Below are 24,357 nucleotides of genomic sequence, written 5' to 3' on the forward strand. Positions count from 1 at the left end.
TTGTTGTCCTGAAGGCTTTATTTTCACTGTAATTAAACAACGTCCATAACGGAGCCTGCCCCAGGGCACAGGACACCAGCGGCAGGCACTGGATCTTTTTTCCTTCCAAGCAAACTTCTGAGTTTTCATCTCATCTGAAACCTCCGAGAATGAAGTCTCACTTTCAGTGAGCTACAGCTAAAGCAAGGGACGGGAGCTGCATCTTTCAGCACAGTCCCCTTGGGAATAAAAGCAACCAACACTGACACTGCCCCAAGACCCTCTTGTGGGGGTGGCAGCAGCCGGCATTCGCCAAGGGAAGGAGGTGGCCTTTGAGGGGTGGAGGCAGGGGAGCACAGCGGTGGCCATCCCCTGATTTTTGGTCCCTTTAAATCTTCTCCGCCACTTGGCAGCTCCAATTTTTCAGTGTTACCATGGCAAATCTCCATGGCAATGACCCTAATCAGGGAAGGGGGGGGATGCAGGGGGACGCATGCTCAGAGCGGGTGCTGGAGTCTCGCCTGCTCGCTTCAGCTGCTCCAAGGGTCTGGCACACAGGCGAAGGGAAAGCTCAGGTACTGGGCAAACTGCTCCTTGGGGTTCACCGCAAGCCCGTGGCGTGTCGTTTCCATCCATATGCATGTGGGTTTGCTTGTGCATGCGGGTCCGTGCTTATCCCATCTCACCCACTTCTCCGTGCGGAGCGCGCTGGGAGCAAACCGCTGATTCTCACTCTTTCTCCTCGTTCCAGGCTGGGAAGAAAGCTTGAATTATTGACGAGAGCAATGGCGTTGCCGTCCGTCCGCGGCGTGATGTGGGTGGCGATCCCGCTCATCTCGGTGCTCGGCCTGCTAAGCGGGAGGCTTGTGGGGGCCAGCCAGGACTCTGGGAGTGTCATCCCTGCCGAAAGTAGGTACCGCCGGGCCGCACTCATGCCCTCCTGCTGCCCCGTGTCCTGCTTTGTTTCCTCCTCGTAGCCCACCGTGGCCACACAGATACAGTGAGCTCCGGGGGTACCCTGCGCTGCCTGATTAGGGAGGGAGTGATGATGAGTTTGTGACCTGTTAGCAAAGCACGTGAAGACAGTGCTTATCAAAACAGCAAGCAAGCAAGCCAAAAATATAGTTACTTAGGGAAAAAAACCACCAGTAACTGCACACTCTAATTAGTTTTGCTTTTTTTGAGAGCTTTTTTTCCAGATTTGCCCCTATACACACAACATCCTTCCAGATCTGGGTATTGTTAGAAATAAATTTGTTCTTATTTCTGCTAGGGCATTGTATTTTGCTTATTTTTTTTTGTATTTAAAAGTTCAACTTTCTTGTAATTACTGCAGATAGACACAGGTAAAGTTGTCCCAAACAGAGTATTTGTAAAACATACGTAGATTTCTGAAATCCTGCTGCTATTCTGCAGACCAAAAAAAGCACAACCCAAAATACGACAGACTGACCTGAGCACACTTTGGAGCTGGGAGCTCTTAAATTTGGATCACAGCTCTGTACTAACTTCCATCATTTTGTGCAAATCTCCAGTTAAACTTTCTCATCTCTAAAATGAGGCAACAGTTCTAAAATGTTAGGGGATGGAGTCAATGTTCTCGGGCTGTTTGGTGACAATGAGTTTGAAGTAGCTGCTCAGTGGAAACTTAAACTATCCTCTGGAAGAAAAAAAAGAAGGAATGTAATTGTATACAAGCCAATCTCTAGTTCTTAGGCACACTGTGTATCACAAATATCTTTTTACCTAACTGCTCAAATATTTATATCAAGATCTGATTTAGTCACTGCATCTTATTCTCCTGTAATTGTGTTATTCATTTTCAAATACACCCATGGCTGCCTCTATAGGCCTTGAATGCTGAATTCTTCCCTTTTTCCATTCTCTTCTCTTTTGATTAGTGATAAGTGTTGGTCTGTTCTAAAACAGACCTCATCTCTGTTTTGTGTATATGTTTTCCAGGCATACATTCATTAACTTTAATAAGTTTTGTGGCAAGTAGTCTATTTTGTCTTCTCAAAGAGACTATTGTGATTAAAAAATGAATTATATGTACCCTTTGTGTGTCTATGTTAGCGTAGGTAAGTCAACACCTTTTGGAGAAAAAGTATATTGTGGTTCCTTGTTCCTCTTGTGTGGTGGAAACTGCTATTTTATCTGCAGAACAAATCTCTTGGCCACTGTCTCCAACCCCAATCTGATCTTTTTGATATCCCATGGCCAGGCTACTGAGTCCTCTGATGAGCCCTTGAGAAGGATTCCTTGTCTTGTCTTGCTCTTGCATGTGAGGGTGAGAAACGAAAGGCAGATCTGAGTGTTTCTGCAGAGACATGCTGCTCTGTCCTGAATCCTGGAGGCCGGTAGCAATGCTATGAATGCACGAACGGTATTCGTGTTTGAGCCCAGGCCAGGAGAAAGGCTCCTGACTCATCATGAATTGTAAATTGTTTTGTGCTGCTGCAAGGACAGAGTTTTAAAGAAACAAGGTACTTGCAGTGGTCGTCATCATCCAGTTGTGGAGAAAATGCTGCACAGCTGCTCAGTGCTCCAGCTGCCTTCCTTTGCCCATCTGTGCGAGCTGCTCTCAAAGCCTGGGAATGCTCCTAGACACACCTAATGTACTACAAGAGGTGCAGCTCATGGAAAACAGGACACTGGGCTAGAGAGACCTTTGATTTGATCTAGTACAGACATTCCTGAATCTTTTCCTGCTTGATCTCAGCTCCACTGGCTATTTCTCATCAAGGAGCTCCTTCTCTTGGGCCCTGACCCAATCTGGGGGCAGTGCTACTGCTGTGCTTAAGTCCATACTGTCAGCACAGGTGAATTGGTAGCTGTGTGTGATCCAGGGAGAAAAAGGGGGCTCTAGTACAGGTTCCTGACAGAGAGAGAAGATGATGGACCATACTAGGTGTCCTTCTGCAGGGCAGACCAGCGTGGTGCTTGGTACTTTTCTCATTTCCCAGGTGTGGGACATGGAACTGGGAATGTGCCTTTTATAGGAACAAACAGCTCTGCTGCCTCTCTCTCCCACTTGGTGGGAGAAGTGTGTTCCCACTGCGGCACCGTGAGAGGCCAGCAATGCTCTCTGCAGGTGTAGGAGGTGCAGGAGCCACAGGAGATGTGCGGGAGCGAGTCAGAGCTCTTGGTGCTGCAGAGAGGTCCTGTGCTGTTGCATGGCACTAATCTCTGTCCTGGCATGCCTTCTCCTACTCCTCACTTCACGTACTCTCTGCTAGTCGGAGAACCAGGCCCAACTTTTTACAAATAATGCTAATTAGGAGTGATTAATCACGTCCTTATACTTCATAGGCACCACTTTGCATTTGCAAAGCCTGTTCAAGTATGAAATGGTGTTACTAATGCTTTCAGAGTATTTTTCTCTAAAGTTCAGAGCAATCCACTAAAAAATAATTAAGCAATTTCCCCAGCCTCCCATTGCGTTTACAGCCCAGATCACCCGCTGCGAAAGCTGAAACGTGGAATTTGAAGAACTGAAGCTGGTCAGTCTGGTTTCATTAGCCAAGGTGCATGAAATACAAAGAGTAAACGCCATGTGCATGAGAGGGAAAGTAAATTAGACTTCCACAGTGCTTTCAGTTCCAGTTTTTCACTAAGAAGAAGCCAAGAAGCATATTTTAAGCTCTCCTCCCCCACTTCTCCGCAAACACACAAAGACACATACAGTCTTCGTGCTGACAGGATCCATTTAAAGAATTATAGCTGACTCTTGATAATTCTCATTATGTTAATCCACAAACCTGTTAAGTCTCCCTATGAATGATAGCCTGTTCCCAGCTGTCAGCAAGGAATTAATAGCACTCTGCTGTACTTTGCTACGACGTGAAGGTTTGGTTTCACGAGTGCTTAAAGCTGGTGTAACCCTTCTCCTCCCCAGAACCTGGCCCCTTGTCCTTGTTCTGGCCCCAGAGCTTGTGCATTCAGGAGCTGATGTGGAGAAAACAAAATCAGCAATCCAGCTGACCAAGCAACTGCATGGTCACTGCTTGCTGTGAGCAGGGGAAGGTGCGGGAACATGCAGCCAAGGACAGAAAGGATGGCGGGGTTGCTCCAAGTGGCAGCAGCGCATATTTAGGTTTGTTTAACCCCCTTGCGGAAGCAGACCCTTAAAAACTGTTACTTTGGGGAAATGTTCACATTATCCTACTGAAGACATTGTGAGCAAAAAGAGAGGCTGAGTCTGGCTAGATAGGCCAGCTTGCCAGGCCAGCTCTTCAGTCTGGAAAAGTGACACTGAGGCAGGGAGTGATGGAGCTCAGCAAAGTCAAAAGTGGGACAAAGATGGTGAATATATAATACCTGTCTTTTTCAGTGCAAAAATCGGAGGCAGGAAATGACGCCAGTCAACTTCAGAGCACACAAGACTGATACTTGTCACACAATGAACTGTTGAGCTGTGGAACTCATTGTCACAGTGTGCGGTAGATGCCAAAATTTTCCATGGATGCAGGAAGCACTGTAGCGAATTAATGTGAGAAAAATCCCTGGAGAGCTTATCAGGTGTAAAAACACCAGCCAGACTCAGGATGTCTCCAAATCTCTTGGTAGCCTAGAATAACATTGCCGGAGGTTTATTCTTATATATTATCAAAGTACCTGCTATTGTCTACTGGAAAAGCCTGGCTACTATGATAGTTTAAAAGCTCAGCTGGTAAAAATCAGACTGTAGCTGTAGACTTTCCAGGTAGTGGGGATTTGCTGCCCCTATTTTACTGGGGGAACTGCATTCAGGTTGCTCTGTGCTAGTGCAAGATGCTTGTTTGAGTTCAGCCCTGCCCAAGTTTGGTCTCTAGAGCTTGGCACAGATGTGTGCTCTGCAGGGCTGCGTGGGGGGAAGAGTTCACACCTCCACAGCTGCTCTCCTCCTCCTCCCAGGTACAGCTGTCCTGTCAAATAAGTCAAAATGAAAGGGCAGGTTAAACAGCTGGATTTTGCCATCCCAGGATATCACAGAATTCATAGAATATCCTGAGATATCGGGTCCAGCTCCTGGTCCCACACAGGATGCAGCTGGTTAGAGGAATGACACGAGCTGTCCCGCTGCCAAAGCTGCCAGCAGGGGTGCTACCCGGGCCCAGACACAGCTGCACCTGGAGAAGGACCCTCCACCAAGGAGAACAGCCCAGGAAACCATACACATCTGCAACGTGGCTCTGAAGAGCTGTGCTTTATCAGGAGCTTCGTGTGTGCTGACCCAGGGCACACAAAGCTGTGAGGGTATACGGCCTCCTTAGCACCACCATTTTCCTGCAGAAGCTGCTCTGATGCCAGGGCAGCTGCTTTCACAGGGGTGGCAGAAGTGTTAATAACCACTTGGCGTGGTTGTGCAGCTCCACTAGGACCTCCCTGCCCACACAGGAACACTTGGCTGCTATAAATACCAGTGAACGATCCCGCACAGCCTTTGTGGTTGCAGGTAGTTTCAACTATGGAATTCGTGGCACTCCTTGAAGATGCTTTCTCCATGTTGGCAGGAGCGGGAGACATTCATTTATGACCTGTAGTATTAATTTTTCTCCTGCAAGTTCTGACTTTGAGAACATTTTGTGACGGGGTATGCAGCACTTCCCCGAGGTGGAGCTTTCTGAGCAGCCCGCTGCAATGGGAGGGAGCAGGCCGCAGCACCGAGCGGGTGGCAGATTTGCCGATGGCACAGTGAGGATGTAGGTTCTTCCTAAGGGCTCTGCTCCGTGCTCTGAGGTGAAAACAATTTGACTACCGAAGTACTGATAACGGGCTCTGGCTGCAGGGAGCTCCGTACCTACTGCAGCCTCAGCTTTGCGCTCACTTTGCTTTGTCAGAGCAGCACGAGTGGCTGCCTGGGGACAAGGATTTTAGCACTGCCCCCACTATGGGGACTCTGGGATCAGTGTAAAAAACTTTCCTCTCTTTCCATTCCCCCCTGCATCTCCTCCAGTGTCTGCATTTTCTTCCTCTGAAAACCCATTAACCCATTAAACTCATTAAACTTCATTAGCTCTGTGGCTGAACTGAAAGGTGTGAGAGCGGTGCAGGGTGAATTCTGGCAGCGTAGAAATGCCCAGGTCCAGCAGCGAGCCAGGCTGGTTGTTGTCAGATCCCTTCCTCCTCCTCTGCTCTGCCTTCTCCCTGCCCTGCCCCTCTGTGCACACACACACTGGCATCAGCTGCAGAGCCAGTGGGACGCTTTGCATTCCTGGCAGAGAAAAAATACAGCAGCAGGTGAAAGGAAGCAAATACAGAGCTGGCAGCGACCCTTGCCAAGCTGTTCTGTAAGAGCTCCTGTAAAAACAGAGCTGCTTGTCTGATTTTTGAACCACTGCAAACTGCTATTTTCAGCGTGTCAGTGGAGGATTAACCCGTGTACAGGGAGGAGGAGAGGATTTCCATTTCAAGGAGAGAAGCTGGGGGCTGAAGGCACACAGCACCCTGCAGAACCAAGCTTGGGCTACATTCAGAAAAGCCCACGTAGCAAAATGCTCTTGTGCTTTTGCTGGTCCTCCCTCATCAAGTGAGCACTTGCACACCAACAGACAGAGCCCTGTCCACAGGCAGCCCTAACTTTGCTCAAACGCAGGCGTGGGTCCTGGTAACATGGGTTTTCTCCTGGAATTACAAGGTCTCTGAGCCTTCCCTCTTTGTACTGCCACACACCAGATTTCATGCTGTGACAGTGATGTCTTTTTTTCTATACCTTTCTCCAGGCCGTCCCTGTGTTGACTGCCATGCGTTTGAGTTCATGCAGAGGGCGTTGCAGGATTTAAAGAAGACGGCGTATAATCTAGACACACGGGTATGTGTTTCTATAGAAATGCTTTGACTGAGCCTTTATCTTCGAGTGGCCAGGTCTGCTTGTCTGCATACAGCAGACACGACATCTCTGCTGACTCACTTCCATTTCGGCAAATAGGATTGTTCCAAGTACAGATTATTTTCCACGCGCTGGAGAGCTTCAGTAAAGATCATCTAGTCTAACTGCTTGCATAACAGGCTAAAGAATTACCCCAGACAGTTCCTGCATCAAATAGAGAAGGAAAGATGCATGAAAGGGAGGAGAACGAGAAAGACGATTTATTCTTTATCTCACAGTGTTGCTTCTGAGCTGTGGATGTTTGTCCACTGGGCAGGAGCAGCAGATGAATGGGAGAGCAAGCAGGGCTGGCATAGAGGAAAGGCAAGCACATATATTCCTTCCTCATGTATGAAAAAGGAATTCATGCTCTCCATGAAAAAGGGTGAGGTTCATTTGTTTAGGTAGCTATCACAGCACACAGGGCATTTTGCAGCTGCACCTGCCTGTCTTGTGCTGCAGAGGTCCCAATAAACAAAATACGAGGGTGTGTTAAGTGCCCTGATTTTAGCAATACCTACTTATGTTGGTTCTTAATTATACACAAACACTGGAATAGGACTTAATGAAAACTCACAAGTGGTTTCCATGCTGCCTGAAGTTAGCAAGGGCCGGGAGGTCTCTCACCTCTAATAAAGCCCCTTCATATGTCTTGCAGTACGTCTCCATCCCTAATAGCTCCATCAACATTGGCAGCATGACAGCAAAGCAACTTCTGGTAAGAGAAGTCAGACTGGAGCCACATCTGCCAGTTCCTTTGGGTGACTGCTCAGTGCCTTCAACCAGTGCCGTCTGTTGGTGGCAGGGAGGTGCTCCTTGTTCCTTCAAAGTCACGCTCCGCTCCAATTGTCATTCACAGCAGAGTCAGCCACAGAGATGTAAATCAATTATGTCTCAAACGATACCACTGAAGGGCAATTACGTTGCTTTGCATTTGGTTTCTTGTGACCTTGGGCAATCAGGTAGGGCCCTGCATGATAAGGTCAGAGTGACTGGAGTTTCCTTGAGCTATCAATAGCAAACTGATTAGGCCAGAGATCTGCGTGCAGCGTGGGTTACATCGCAAAAGTTTCCCATGCACTAGCCTAATACTCAATAACTATTAGGTGTCGGACCGCAAATAGAGGGGCTTTAGCCCTGCAACTGGGCTGGGCTGCTGTGGTCCACGGTGGGGTTTCACCCACTTGGATTAGGTTCAGCTGACATGTTTGGTACCTATGCCTGACCAGGAGGTACTAAATTACTGCTGAGGCTGCACTGGGCAGATTTCCTGAGTGCAGCAGAGACAGCACAATCCCTTAATCCCACTGACTGAATATCTCTATATTCAGACCTTCGTTGACATCTGTGTTGGCTATTTTATTTGGGGTTTGTAGTGAGAGGAGAACCCATCAGAGAGCAATGCTGTGCGGTAAGAGGCTAGGCAAAGTGTAGAGGGAGAAGGTGGTCCCAGAGCTGCTCATAAACTCATAAACTGCTCATTCTGCAAAGACCTGGACAGGCCTGAGATGACAAAGCTCTGGTTCAAAAAGCTGTCAGTACAACCAAACAAGGGGTACGGGAATAGTCCATCAAGAAAACAAACAGAACCAGTTATCCGGAGCATCACCCTCCCTTTGACAACTGTAAGTTTAATATTGCTAGTAAAGAAAGGGTATGTTATTTTCCATCTTTTCCTGCCTTTGGACTGAGACTCCAAAGACCTTTCTAGAAGAGATATTTAAATATAAATTACTAAATGGTGCAGAGATTCTAAAGGGAAATGAAGTGGCCAAGGCTCTATAAGTGGCACATTGTGGCTTTCCATTCTCTGAAAGGCACAGCCTCCATATCCTTACTGAACTGCTGCTGCTTGGCTGATGCTGACCAACTTTACCTTATCAAGTTTTATATAAAAATAACTTCATTTAACAACTCCCGAGTCTTTAAATTTCTTGTTCCAAAGGCAAACCTCACGGAGGAGAGTTCTATCCGAGACTCCCTAAGCCAATGCCAACAGGGCCACAATTAATTTTGGTAAATGATGCTTCTCTCTCAAAGTCCTTCAGTTCACAGTTGAGTGGTCCCAGAGCTGCTCTTCCTGCCTGTAAATTGGCATGAGTGATGCCTAGGCAGGGTCTGGGGCAACAGTGACAGCTTGCTGGCATTATGGTGAAAGCCAGTAAGCCTGCGTGACGTTAAGGTGATTCTGTTTCTACCGGGCCCCAACAATGAGAGCATTCACTCATCCAGGATCGCTCCGTACGCCCAGGGAGCAGCGTTTAATAACGCCTGCCTTTGCACTAAGCCGGTAAGTGAAAGCAGACAAGGAAAGTGAACAAGTTCCTCTTTAAAGCAAAGGCGGATGTCAAAAGTTTGGGTTGGAAAGGATAGAGGGCTGCGGAGGGGAGGGAAAAGCAGCTCTCAAACAGCCTCTGCCTGCCTCTTTAGAAGTGCCCAGCGACTCCTATGGGAACCGGGTGTCTTCATTAGCTGGGCCTTTGCCATCTTTAATTTGTCAGGAGGTGTCATGCAAGGGGAACGCTGGCAGACTGAAGACCTCATGTTTCACAGAGCTCTTTCATCTTTTGTTAACAAGCAGGTTTCAGGCTTTTGTATTTTATTTCTTCCTTCTTTTTTTTTTTTTTTTCTTTTCCAGTGCAGATGGAAAACCCATTTTGCCTTTTTTTTTGCCTGAATTTAAGCCTGGATTTTATTTTATTTTTTTCTCAAGAAACTCTTCGAAGTTAGTCTACAAAATACTTAAGGGACCGCAGACCACAGGTTGAAAACCACAAATTGTACTCAGGAGGAAGTTTCTCTTCAGTCACGATTGCACTTGCTAAAGTGAGTTGCTTGCACCATCAATTTTATTTTGAGTCTTGCAAGAGACTCAGCTTCTGAAATGATGGTGCCGCTTGGGAAACTCGACCCTAAAAGTGAGACCAGGACCCATGAAAGATCTAAGTCTCATCTTTGACGATCTGAAATTACTTTTTTCCTGGATACAGATTTAAAAAAAAAAAAAAAAAAAAAAGCTTGGAAATGTTTTTCCACTAAGACACTCCAAAACCAAGAGCAAGTAATTTTAAATAATGTATATAGGGAATGGTTTTTAAGCTTTTGATGGGGTTCTGGAGGCATGGCTCCAAATGGAGTTGGTAATAAGTCTTTAACACTTACACTGTACTTATACTATATTTACACTGTACTTATACTTACAACTGTCAGCAAACTAACTCAGGATGAAACAGGAGCCACAAATTAAAGTCTAGGTCTGCTCTGAAAGATTGCGAGTTGCAGACAACAAAGTTAGACTGACAGCTGGACTGAACCCAGAGTTACTCTGGAGAAACAGCAGTGTAACTGAGAGCACAACTAGCTCCTTAGCACATGCTATCTGGTGCAATTAAATTATACAGTACTGAAGACATCGTCAACAGGAAACCATCAATCACTGAGAAGGAATTAAGACCAGTGCAGCTGAAAGTGGAATTTTTGCTCAGCGTTTATAAAGGACACACTAATAATTTTGACAGCCTAGTCCCTGGAAGTTAACTATGAAAATGAAAACATTCAGATTACAAAAACACTCTCCATGCCTCTTAGTTCTGAATATACATATTTTGTATCACTTTTTTTCTGGATGGAAACCAGCATTAATAACTATGATTTTTCACTCAGCACAGCACCTTGACTACAGCTGTGCAGAGGGATTAGGTCGAATCAATTATATGCTATTTTAAAGTGATATATTCATTTTATTTTATTTTTTATTTTTTATTTTTTTTTTCAGACAGAATCCCTCCTCCTGAGAGCAGAGAAGAGAGGCCTGTGTGATTGCTTTCCTGCAATACTCTGAAATGGGCACTGGGATTCGGCCAATGGACATTTATTAATTTTTAAAATGCTGTTCAATAAATTACAGGAAGATACAGAGTGCAAGTTGTGCCACACCACAAGAAAAATAATTTTTATCCAAACAGGTACAGCTCAGTTAGATCTTTTTTGCTTTAATGTGTTTTATCAGTACTGTATGTGATATTGCATCTGCTGAAATGTCAAAAGAAGAAAACAGTGCCAGCATCTCACTCATGGGTTTTATGCAAGGACACCATCTCACTTTTTTGCTATTTCAAGCCAAAAATTGCCCTTAGGCTGTCAGGCCAACCCCTCAGTCCATGTAAATCACCACAGATCTGTGAAACTCAGTGGAGTCACATTCCTTCATATATTTCTGTTAGAATGTGTCCCCAACATGAAAAGGAAGCTACTTCACAACGATGCTTCGCTAAAAATTTGCAAACAAGCAGTCATGGTTTTATGTAGAAATTAATAGCTGTCACTGACAGCTTGGCAGCCCAGGGAAGGAATTTGTTCCCAATTGTATCAATGGTCCAGTGCACAGCAAGCACGGTAATCTGCATCCCAACGTTAATTTCTTCAAAGCCACCCAGTAGCTGTGATCTTTTTGGAGGGATTTATTAAGTATCTAATGTGATCGCTAACATTTATAATCACATGAATACCGCCTGGCAGTTGAACCGATTGTGTCTGCCAAAATCTTCTGGAGAAGTGTCTTTCATTAAGCAAATCACATACTGGGCTGAACCACTCTCGCTGGCCTCTGCAGAGAGTTTTGGCAGACAGCCTGCCAAACGCCTGCACACCCAGGAGCCTCCTGCAAACGGTATTTTTAAAATATTTAGGCTCCAGCAAAATGGTCCATAGCTCTTGCATGGACTTTGCACAGGGATGAATTTCACTCCGTAGCGATGGGTTACAGTGCTGATACTATTAATATGCCTGCTGCAATCAGTGGGAGACGAGAGAGGACAGAAAAAAATAGGTGGTGTAGTAGTAGTAGCAGACAAGATTGCGCCTTGTTAGTCTTTGAAAAAGAATAGCAGTCCCTTTCTCCTTGTTTTTCATTTTTCCTTTTTTGGGGGGATAGGGTGGAGAGAACAGAAGATGTCCCCAGTGGAAAGTTTTTGTAGATTATAGATTTTTCATAGGACTTCAAATACCCTCCCCAAAGTGTAATTAGTAGAGATCAGTAGATCAGCTAGAGCATCTATGTACAGACTAGAAATTTTATACAAGCAAGAGTATGGAAGCAGTATCAACAACAGTGGAATTCAAAGTTATTTTACCAGCCTTTATTAAAATGTCCATCTTCCCATACATGGCTGATATTTTGCTTTCGGGCAGCTCAGTAAGTTATGACAGTAGCTAGTAACCTCTGAATGTTTCCAAACCTCTTCTCTTCCATTTTATCCCACCACTGCAGGCATAGGGAACTGCGAGCCACTGCCAACTTATTATTTTGTGTGCAGTCACCCTCAGCAACACAAAGGAATGTATTACCGTACACTCTGCCAAAGTTGTTTGAAAGGCTTGTGTTTTTCATCAGGGAAAAGCTTCCTTGCACCTGCATTTCAAGTAGGAAATTTACTTTGTCCTTTGTAGTATTCTAGAAAAACCCTTTATAGGTCATCAGGACCTAGACTGTGTAAAAAAGAAACATCACGACACAGCAACACATTGCTTCTCATAGCATCACACTCCACTGCAGCACTGGTAACTGACTGATGGGAACCAACAGAGGCTTTCAGCACAGACTGCGTCTTATTCTACAGATAAATTGATAGGCATAACACAACTGCTTTGCGAAACACCAACCTTAGGTTGCTTTACTCCCATCTAGATTTGAACCTAAGCAATGCACTGATCATGAGTTGACTTTTTGTAGGAGGCAGAATTCCAGCACAGCTCACCTTTGGGGAACAGCAGCATGTCTATGGTTTCGTGTTGTTACTGAACATGCTTATTCTGCTGGTCACTTAAAGAATCTTGCAAAGTCCTATTAGCAAACACTTTTCTTTGGCTGTGTTTTCATTTAGAAAAAAAGTTTGCTCACAGATAACTTTTGATATACGCAGCTTATTATGATAAAAAAAGGTGGAATGAGTGATGAGCGGATGTTCTCTGGCTCCCCAAGGGATCAGAGTGACATGGCAAGTTTCGGCACTGACCATATGTACTCCTCTTTGTCTAACAAATAAAAAGGCAAGATGTATTGCACTATCTGGTGTACTTTGTTTCTTATTTGGAACATGATAGCACTCACTTAGCAAAAAATATCAGCTCTTTAATAAGGTGGAAAAATCAGGCAAAAGTGTTATTTTGAATTAAAAAAATCAATAAATCTTGTATTTGGGCTCAATTTATGAATGTATTCCTATTTAATGAAGTTTAAAATTGAACTCACTCTTATTTGAAATTAAAAGTACTGCAATGATTTTTGTGAGCTTTCTAAGGACTCCATACTCTGTACATGATGGTTATGATAAAGCTCCTTGTAATTAATACGGTAGCATGAAGAAAAAATTGAGCTAGATAGATTTAAGTTATTATTGCTCATGAAGTTAACTTAAATTCAGAACCCCATTTGCTGGAAGAAACTGTGTATTTTACCAAAGGATTTAATTGCAGTAGGCCTTAAATCAGAAAGTCTTCTTTGCTTCATAACACTTAAAGTATCATTTTGCTGTGAAGCCAAGGCAATTTTCATGACCTTTTGAAACCAAGCTGTGTCTTCTTTTCTTTTGGTGCAGTGCTGCTGCAGGTAGCCTTGGGCACAGAGCATTTGTACACAAGGTGGAGTGAAAATGGTAGGCTGTAAAGACGTACAGTTAAATTCTCCCTAGAAGAGGAGAAATATGATCATGTTAACACGATGCTATCTCTGGGTAGGCAAGATGTGGGATAAATCCTCGTAATGCATCTCCACAACTTCTCACACCTCAGCTACAACGTTCTTTGGGTGTAACTCCGTGTGTTTTCTAAGGTAGTCATTTCGAGCTGAGTCTCGGGATAACTCTGTGAAGACCTGTCTCTGGATTTTGTTCTGAAAAACAGGAACACAATTCAGCCTGCTTGTAATGAAGATCCTTTTTAGGTGACATCAAGGGTAAATAGTATGATTAGCTGAATCTGGCAAGTATATGGGCTGATGTTCCTTGCCCATATGTTTCTCTGAAATACTCTGAAAGCCCCATGGAATCCCCCCTCCAGTTGGAAATCTCATATTTAGAAATCATATACTTCTATCAGAACTGGTCTGTAGGTAACTCCTGGGTAATCTGAGCATCCAATACACATTCCCCACTTTCTAAGCAATAGTCATGAACTGTGTAGGTATTTTCCTGAAGACCAGCCATGTCAGCTCCAGGCTGGAGCTCAGAGAGGAGACCTCTTCCTGCAGCTGTGAGACTTGTGCAGGGGGCCGGTGATTCTGTTTGTTTGCTACCAGAAGACAGTTCTCACCCTGCTGAGAGAAAACACTTGCCGTGCTGACGGAGGCTAACAGGAATTCCAGAATAGTTCAAAGGTAATTTAAAAGAAGAAAATCTCTGCGGCTGTTGTGTCTTTCCTGAGGCAGAGAGAGAAACATAAAATAAAAAAAGGATTTTTTTACTTTATTTTATTTTTTTTACTTTGGAAGTAGCACAAGACAGAACGTTTGCCTTTGCTTCTCCTGGCAGAGAAGAAGGGAGACCCCTCCCCTACAACAATGTTCTGCTTAGTCCTTCCCCAGGCAAGAACTCAGTGGGAGAGAGAAAAGGGGAGCAAATGTGGAGGGGAAAAGGGATACCTGCCTTCTGCAGCCTGGCTGAGCTCCTGGCAAATCAGTGGAATGGGGAGCACATTGATGCAACAAAAGGGCTTATTCACCCCACTCTCATCGAGCATGGCATGTGCATTTTGCAAGCTTTCCAGAACCTGCTTTTGAGATCTGTGCAGCGTAACGCAGGTGGAAGAGGTGGTTGCGAATAACCCCGGTGCTCCTCAGCTGGAGTTATTCAAAACATAGGAAATGTCAGGCAGGCTTTGTGCTGTGTCCGTTCCAAAGAAAATACAGAAGATCTAGAAACATCCTTTGCTAATTTGTACTTGCCAATTTGAATCTTTAGGGGAAACTAATTTGCAGGTGCTTTAATTAGCCAAGAAAAAAAGGCAGCAGTCACTTAAACGGTGTTATTGGTGGCAAAAGTTATCTAGAGGTGGAAAAATAATAGCAGCAAGTATATATGTGTATAACATGTATAAAATATTTATTTTTATTTTTGCTCCCCTGGAAAGACCTTTGGTCTAACCCAGTGCAGACAAACTTAGGTGCTTATGTTGTGTAATCTAAATGTCCAGAGAAGAAGCTGAAGTTATGAACTTTCTTCCCTTAACTTCAGAGGGGAGGAATGAGAAACATAAGAAGGCTGTTAGAAAACCACTTAATTATTCTCGTTATTCTGGGGGGGCCTGAAGCACATGGTAAAATTAGATCTTGTGTGGGACAGGAGGTACCTGTACAAAGGAGGAAAACAAACTACCAGGTTCTTTCTTTTGGGGTCCCTGCACCCACAGTCCATCCAGAGCCCAATCTTCTCAAGCCTGTATCACATGCTCCATCCCCAAGGTGGATGGCAAATGAAAGATAACTGGATCCCTGAAATATCAGGCCCAGTTGACTGCTGAGCTCAAAGATGATGGAGAAGAAAGGCAAAAACAAAAGGAGCATTTGCAACACAGAGCAACCATCCATGATGGAGCTTTATACAATGAGGAACCACAAGTAGTTGCTTGGTCTGTGTGTAAACACAGCCCCGTCCCTAGTAGATAAAAAGAATTACCATCAATGATGATGTTCATTAATACCCATTGTTAAAGCTTCAGTTCGCTACATCCATCCTTATGCTTTCCATGCAATATCTCTTGGCAGATTAAGTCCCCAGTAAACGATGGACTTTTTGTTCAGTCTGGCTTGTGTGAACGCTTTCTTTGAACTCCATATGTTTCTGTTTATGCTGAAATCATTATCAGAGCTGTTCCCTCAGCATTGTGGCACAAATTCGACTCACATATGCCCACATGGGATTCTTCATGAACTCACTGGAAAGCATACAGGTGACTCAGGCCTGTTTCACACCAACACAGTACTTCATTTACTCAGTGTGTTTATTCTGCTGTTTGGATTATGTACAGTCCTCTTACTGCAACGTAAAAGATTTTCCTGGGGAGAGCAAAGCCCCTGTGCCCTGTCCCTACATCACTAAGCTGAATTCTAAAGAATTTTGATGCTGTAACATCACGTTTCTCAAGCTGATCAAGAGCTGGCTTCAAGATGAAATGTTATCTTTTGTTTAAGTATTGACTAGGTGAAATAACAAATAGAAGTCTAGCCATTTTGTAGTGGTGCAGAAGGTATTTAATCATCTTAAAAGCATGAAAATACTAAAGATAGATGCTGTCTGCAGCACTAGTTACTGAGCCTGGATGTTTCTTCTAGCTCTTGATACAGCAACCTGCTTGTACTACTTCATACATTATAGATGGAAACTGACACCTCTCAAGAGGACAAATTCTTGTTATACCAGATTTCGTTCCATAGAAATAAATTAAGAAGGTGAGGTGAAACTATGGATCTATACATTGTTTGCAAATCCACATTAGTCAGATTATAACGAGCCTATCTTTTCTGATGATTAATTCCTCTTCTTTTTGGTTGCTCTAGAAACTGAGCCTGTATTTCACTACTCAGGTGTATGTGGGAGTTGAATGTATAGCAGACTGTAAAACAAAACAAAAAAAAGCTCACTGGTAGCAGTTAAGTATAGTATAGACCTGAAGAATTTAGAAAACAGGAATTCTTGAGCTCTGATTCATCTTTGCCAGTTAGGTTCTTTGGGATACGGGCTACGTTTCCTTTGCTATCTCTGCCCTCCAGATTCATCAGTGGAGGAATAACTATTTTTATAATAGGATTGCTGACCACTGTGTCTCACCTGCAGATGTATTAAAAGTAAGCATATTTTGTAGATGAAAATACTAAAATCATTGTCAATGTACTTAAAACAATGTACATCTTTAGATGAAAATGTAAATCTTTAGACATTATAGCCCTGTATGACTTCTTGTGTCAAAGATACAAATAATTAGTGTCTAACTGTTGTTTGGCTGATATTTGAACGATTTAAACTGGATTAAAAAAAAAAAAGAGGTGAGTGTTACTCGTTTAAGTCATTTTATAAAATCAATGATTTTCCTATTTGGTAACTAAAAACCTTTCCCTCAAATTATGGTCCAGATTCCTAATACATCTTCCAGAACTGTTTTAATGTGCTGCTCATATTTCCTTTTCCTGAGCAACCATGAGAAAGTTTCAATACCAAGATGGGCAACAGTGAAGAAATATACAGATTATTCTATGAATATTTGCAAAGGAAGAAGGTTATAAATCTCTGTTTAGAGACTAGATTTAGTATGTCTTAACATGAGCTATAGTAACTAGACTGCTGTATATTGTCTGCAATAGAACAAGTACTTGCCAAATAATGCATTGAATAATTGATTTTGTCTTCGTGAAATAATTCTGAAGAATGGGTTATAGGGACTCCAGTATGTTTCATTGCTATGGAAAAAAAAAAAAAAAAAGAAAAAAAAAAGAACACTTGCAAAATTTAAAACATTCTTTATTGCAGATAATTAGCTGTTTCCCATACATACAGTTATATAGCTCAAACAATTTATTGTGATGGAGTTTGAATTAGTCACATTTAAACAGTTGTTGAGAGATCTGGACTTGGAAGTAAATGAAGGCCCGCAATGGATTTAATGGGTATTGGACCTTGGCCAGCTCTCCAAGTACAAGTGCAAACATGCAACACTTGGGAAAAAAATCAGACTAGTAGCTAAAAGCTGGAAAGACAAACATGGTGAACTTAGGAAAAATGCATTTTGCTACTTTCCCTTTCAAGTGAGGTCAGATTTATACCTTGTCCATTTAAAATTTTAATTGTACATGACATGTGAGCAAGTTTTTGTATTGCCTCCTCAAGGTTAGTTGCCATTTAGATTTGCAGTTTATACATGGAGGGCCACCAGATACCTCACATACATCAGGCCAGGAATTTTATCATCAAATTCAGAGTTTGGAATAAGCGGGCATGAGCTTTTCTGGACACTGCTGGCAAACAGCTGGTCCTCTGGACACCAACATACTCCTCCCAGTCCTTGCCAACCTGAAAAAAGCAACCAGCTTTTGCCTGGGTGACTGACCAGCTCTGTTGAGAAGAGCTTCACTGACAAAGTGATTTGTGGGCTGCACATAATGCCTGGGAAGATGAGTAGCCAGCACCTCTCTCGAGGAAAACCTAATGGCATGGATGCCTGTAATCCTGGCAGGGGAGATGCTTGTTAGGCTGTCTGGCATAGTGTGGCTTGGTTGTGTGTTGACCATGGAGAGCAGAAGGCTGTAACTGGTGTAGGTGCTGCTGCCCCTGTAGCACACAGAGGCATGAATAGTTCAGTTGGAAGACCTACAAAGACTGAATCCAACTGTCTGACCACTTCAGAGGCATGTCAAGGTATACATGAATCTGCTAAGAAAAACTCAGAACCCAAAATCTCAGTTGATACTGACTGTATTCCGCACTTCTTTGAATACACATATGCATGCCTCAAATATGACACAGATTAAGTTTGCCAAAGCACAAGACAAAGAGTAATACCCAGCTGAAGACTGCCAGCCTTCCAACGCTGGATGTCTAGAATTGAAGAGCAGAACAATGATGAGGCAAACATTTTTAGGAAAAGCAGAGTGGTTTTTAATCCCATCTTATAGCTTCTTGTACTAGCAGACAAGATGAGGATTTGTGCAGGTCAGAATGCCAGTCTACGAAAACAGGTTGCTTTGGCCTCAAGTCTGAACAGCCTGCAGGCTGCAGATGTGCTCATCCTTCCCTTTAAGGGCCAGTTTGGTTGTTCACCCTGGAAACAACTCTTTTGAAAGACAGAGTTTTTGTAGTTCTTATGATCCAAACTTAACTACATTTCATGAAGCAGGGAATGGGAAGCCAGAAGGCCCTTAATTCTGTAAATGAAGCTTCAGTCCCCTCCAGCCTATCTCACACAAAGCGTGGGCTTCTTCTTTGGTTGCCATCTTGTTGTCAGTCTGCATATTCCTTGCTGAAGTTGCTGAGGTGGTGGCACGGTCTCATCAGTATTTTGCCAATTATTTGTTTCTTTCCCAATGAAGCTGCAGGTGCCAGGAACATGCTTGTTTGTCATCACTACTCCATACCATGTCTCAGAGAAGATGGTAGATACGGATTTGGGGTGGTGAAAGAATCAATGCAGCACTCATGATGGTAGTGCTCACCTGCTTGGAACAGAATAAGAAATGTAGTGATTAAAACAGAACAAATATTTAAAGCATAACCTGGAAACACAATTTGCAGTTATCTGTGTATTGTTACTGTATATTAATAGAATCATGCCAATGATAATGATATTTTAAGTGTAAATTGAGATTCAGTGTCTGAACTGAAGAGGGTGAGGGTAGACAGGAGGCAGCAGTTGACAAAGCAGTGAAGAGTTCAGTAGTTCAGAGAGAAGGAAATTATTAGAGACAGGCTGTCTGTACAGGCTGCTAATCTGCAGACCAGTCTGATCTGCGAGCTCAGCACCGCAAACAGACAGAAAAGAGGAGGGAAATTCACAGCCTGTGACCTGTGTACCCAGGGCACCACTTTGTGTGCCCCAGGCAAGGCGCCATTTTGTAGGCCCTGAGAGCTGCACGTGGGGACAAAATGGCTGCCAGCGGGCGGAGTTTCAGGGTGGAAGACCAGTATGCTGTCAGCATGCCGAGGACCTGGCCGCCTATTTGTGCTCGAGCACAGTGACAAAGGGTTGTACGTACCTTAAGAACTAGAAAGAAACCAACAACTGTGCCTACTTCTGTTGTTTCTGTGAGGCAGCACCAGTGTGATAATTGGAGGAAAGGAGATGCAGGCTTCATATTCCGTGGAAAAGGGGCCCCCAAGTTGATTTTATGCCTGAGGTACCTGGGTTTGGCCCCTTAAGAAGGGTATAGCCCTGGCCAGAGCTGGCTTCCAGCAGCCTTTCATAAAACCCCAGCCTTGTAGTATTTGACAGTGATTGCTCAAAGCCACCTCTCATCTCGAGATAGCCACATTGCACAGTTTGGGATGATTCCAGCGTGACGCTGCTGTATTGTTTGTTTGCAAGGAAGGAACAGACGTAAAATGCAGTTTGGTACTATATTATCTCATTAGCATGACTGTGATTAAATCATATGGGAACAGCCATGTTACGGCCTCGCTGTCAGTCACAGAATTTGTCAGGTTATATGTACTGCCAAATCCAGGAGTGCACTGTGCACTGTGGAAGAAATCATGGGACTTTTATAAAAGGAACAAGTCGAAATAAATACATGCATTTTGTTCTTTTAGTGTCATTTTTTAAACTTTAAATAATGCTAGCTAGAAACTACAGTACCAAATACCACAGAAATTGTTTTAAATCTGAAAAGCTTATAAGTCCAGAGAGCTATATGATGCATTGCTTTTAGTTGTTAGAGTAGATAAAGCATGAAAAGTCTTTTGCTACTGCAGAGACCCCTGCAGTCTGTAGTCACAGAACTCTATCGACTTTCTCAGAGTTCAGCTACTGATGAATTCGGTCTGGTCAATCAGGCAAAAGTTGCATCTACGTCCAGTCATTCATTATATTTGGATGTAGACTTGGAGACTGTTGAACTGTGTTTTGTTGTGCCTGATAAAGAAAAGCAGATACTGTGTTTGTACACGCAGATGGCTTATCAAATGTTTCCCAAGGATGTGGTTGTGGAGCTCAATGGACTTCAGTGTGATCTTAGAATCAATTAAATTCTGAGATGTTTTAACAGGTTTTGACTGAAAAACAAGACAGGATAGCTGTGCATGGAATACTGATGAACAGGTACAACAGGAGCGAGATTGTATTGGTAAAGTGGATGGAACAGTGAACTGAAATACACTGCTCCAGATGTAATACTCTAGATACACTTTCTGACTGTTTCAGTTCTGCACATTCCAGTAATCGATATGTGCCTTTGGAGTACTAACAATAAATCTTGCAAGGTGCTGCAATAGCAGCTTGCTTAAAACAACGTACATCCATGCTTAACAGCTTTGCAGAATTGGACCTGGAGGGCTCAGTGCTCTTTGGGATTAATCACTTAGTGAGCTTTGCTCTCTATTCAATGATGCCATTATTCAAGCCATGACAGTTGGTTCCATTAAATATCCATGTGTTTCAAACTGTTGAAAAAAAGATCTGTTCCAGATGGAAATGTAGCGTGCAAACTATCCAAATGCTATTTTTGCAAACAGCATTTCAAGAACAATTGTTTGGGACTTTACAATATGGGCACTAACAAGAACAGGAAAGGAGATTTGAATGTGGCTTCCAGCAGCTTTTTCCCACTTAAAAACAGCGTCTTGGGACACTTCATTTTACACTGTCACTGAACTACAGTGGGCCAGCTGAAGTTGCAGAACAGCTCCTCTTTGCTGTGGGGTGTCCCACGGAAGAAGAGCCAGAGGAACTTAAAGGGTGGCTCAGTCTGCCCATGTGATAAGCTGGGAACCCCATCAGGACTCTGCTGTGAGTCTGAGGGATTTTCACTGATAGGCCCCTGTAGCTATCCTGAAGGCTCAGCTGATAAAGGTAATGCTGTGGCTGGGAAAAGTATGTGGGAAACAGAAAGACTCCAGCCCATTCCATGGGGACAATTTTTGCAAAGAAGATTTAGAAAAGCAGTGTTGGATCTAACTTGGATAAATTTGGGGGTGAAGAATTTAAATAATTTTAAATTCATTCAAATGAACTTTGATAACTGAAGAGATGAGCAGATGCTACTCTGCTCGGCAGCCCAAATTTGTCCACAAAGATTGCATGAGGAAGTATGAAGGGGCAGGGAGGGCTGACTCCCCCAAGACTCAGAGTGCGGCATTGGAAACTGAGGCTGGAAAAGCTGTGGTGAGGAGTTCAGCTGTCTCAGCCTGCAGATGTCATAGAGGTTCAATTCAAACATTCCTTAGGGTCTCCTTACAAGGGTTCACTTCTAGGGCACTGAAAAGATCATAGATAGGGAAGACAGGATTCAAGCAGATTACAGTGGCATTTAAGTTTTATTAAGCAGATGAATCTTCCTGGGTAGCAATTACTCTCTATATTATTGCAAGTTAAAATGGTGGCATTTGTAACTTTGCTAGAATTTCAGCCATTTATTTTCTTTAGTGTCTCAAAAATCATGACCAGGCAATTACCATTTTATGCACTGTTTTGGGATGCTGGGAGTGTTCTTCTGGTAAGGATTAAACTGCACTGTGAATACGAATGAACACCTTCACCTTGTTTTTCAGATAATCATAACTGAGTAAGCTCCTTATAGGAACTAGGCACCTGAAACATTAGGAGCTTCTAGCCAAAGCACAGACACATGCGACTGCCCCAAACTTAAGCACTTGTAAGATCGCTCAAGAATTTGAACTATGTGAGAAGGGCTCGAGGTTTGATTGTAGAAATGCAGTTGTCAGACACAGAATGGTTTATTTTTGTTTTGCAGTGTTTTTTTTGTTTGTTTGTTTTTGTTTTTGTGTCAGTGTATTGAGTACATTTGGACCTCCAAGTTTTTCCTTTACCTGCCTGCTGTCTGCCTGCTTTTGTAGGTACAGATTTCCAGGCTAAAATTTCCCATTTGCTGACAATTACTTTGTTTCCATGCATCTGTTAACTTTATGCAGTTCCAGATTGAGTTTTTATGACAGTGAATTTAGCATTCATTTCTGTAAGTCCCTTAGGGAGTCTGAAAACCCAGTTCTTACTAATTTCTAACAGAAAGTGAGCAGCCACACCTTTCCCATCCATCCAAGTGATTCACAGAGGCTCATCACTGTGTGAAACCTGTGAATTGTTGTCTTTCATTGATTTCAGCCTCCTGATCAGTTCTCCACACCAGATTTCAACAGAAATATAAGCACTGAGGCTGAAGTGTCTTTGTCACACTTGTTCAAGTCTAGTTACTTTTTCCCTTTGGGTATTTTCTATAGTGTATTTTTATACATAATGTAGCTCTTTCTCTACTGGCTTCTCTTCCATATCCCTCCAAAGCCTTGATGCTTCCTTGTCAATAAGGTTTGGCACAGTTTCAATCACAGTGCTTTGGAGCTTTCTTCTTTGGTGCCTAAAAGAGTCACTGCTAGAAAATGCCTGAGGAAAGCACAGCTGCATGTGATAATGAAGGTTTATATCATTAAAAAGGGAAGCTTATCTTATATAATTTTTCCACAATTCCAATAATTAGCTTTTATTATTCTTTGACATTTCTTCCTAAGAAGAGGCTTACAGTGGTGGTGAGGACTGAGCTGGAGGGCACAAATGGACGTCCAGCAAGGAAGTGACGTGAGTCTGCTCAACTTACTGACAAGTGTGTCAGGAACCTGAAAAAGAAAACTTTTCAGCTAGGAACATAATTTTTCAAGTTCAAAGTGTTCAATTGAGTTTCTGCATAAATAATAATTAATGATCTATGTAACAGGCCCCTTAATGATCCAGCGTGGTTGAGAGGGAATAGAAATGTCAGAGGAGGGAAGTGCTGCAAGCAGTTGTACCGAGGTGACCCAGCCGTCAACCTGTTCCTGGGATAGGTGGGGAGAGCCCAGTTTTCAGAGGACAAAATACCAGGTGGTGAAAATGCCAGAAGTCGCTAAGAACACATGCTTTGCTGGGGAACAGAACAGCAGTGATGAGGCTAGTGAAGGCCAGTCCTTTAAGACATTATGCAGCCATGATTTATCAACCACATCGCTGGTGTACGTAGCCATGGTATCTCAGCGGCTGCACCTGAAGTCGGATGCCCACTGCACAGGGGGGTGGTGACAGCCTGGGACACATAAAAATCCAGGGAGGTGGAGAAGAAAGGATACAGAGACCACCAGTGTGCTGTCCCCATGTTGCCACAGCTCCCAGCACTGGAAGTGACGGAGGCAGAAGGCCACTCCAAGAGCCATGGGGACGCCACCAGAGCACAGCAGCCAGCTATTGCCACTCTGGGCTCTCCGTCCTGCCCCCTCCATGGCCAACGCTGTCTCTGCAGAAGCAGAAGGAAGGAAAAAAGGGGTCAGCAATTCAGAGCATCTCTTACCCTGAGATGTTGCTTTGCAACAACCTGAGAAAGAGGAGGAAGATGGTTAATGGTGGAGAGGATCTGCATCTTATATGCTGGTACATCTTAGCTGTTGGGAAATGTAGTGCTTATTTAGTCAGAAAGGTTGGGTTGCTACAGTGCTTCCCTTCTGTTTATTGCCCTTGTGGAAAACAAACATGAGTCAGGAATGGCTCCATCTGAGAACTGGGGTACTCGATCACAGTAGCCCTCTGCTGCTGAGATCCAAAAATACGGATACAACTGCAGGGCCTAGTTCAGAGCTTGGTGTCCCAGTTCCTCTGAGGCGAGGGTGGCCAAGTCAAGCTTAGCCTCTCAAGGCAGAACAGAGGGTGAGAAGAGCAAAAAGTGGATCCCTTTGGTCAACAGTGATCTCTGTGGACTTCTGAGAGGCCAAGTGCATTGTTTCCTCTCTGCTCCGTCTCAGAGAGCCAAAGACCAAAGTGGTGGCTAGGAGGAGGTGACAGTAAGTACTCCTCTG

At 43.7% G+C, this 24,357-nt stretch overlaps 1 protein-coding gene across 1 annotated transcript; it reads left to right on the forward strand.

The window, feature by feature from the left end:
- The first annotated feature begins 396 nt into the window (after positions 1-396).
- LOC136786325 (NELL2-interacting cell ontogeny regulator 1-like) lies at positions 397-12,895 on the forward strand. Its single transcript, XM_066995598.1, has 4 exons — positions 397-554; positions 731-888; positions 6,684-6,772; positions 10,605-12,895. Exons 1-4 carry the CDS (start codon positions 427-429, stop codon positions 10,668-10,670), a joined length of 441 nt encoding a protein of 146 aa, XP_066851699.1. The 5' UTR covers positions 397-426; the 3' UTR covers positions 10,671-12,895.
- Positions 12,896-24,357: the final 11,462 nt, after the last annotated feature.

This window comes from Anser cygnoides, chromosome 4 (genome assembly GCF_040182565.1).
Source record: "Anser cygnoides isolate HZ-2024a breed goose chromosome 4, Taihu_goose_T2T_genome, whole genome shotgun sequence".
Taxonomy (NCBI): domain Eukaryota; kingdom Metazoa; phylum Chordata; class Aves; order Anseriformes; family Anatidae; genus Anser; species Anser cygnoides.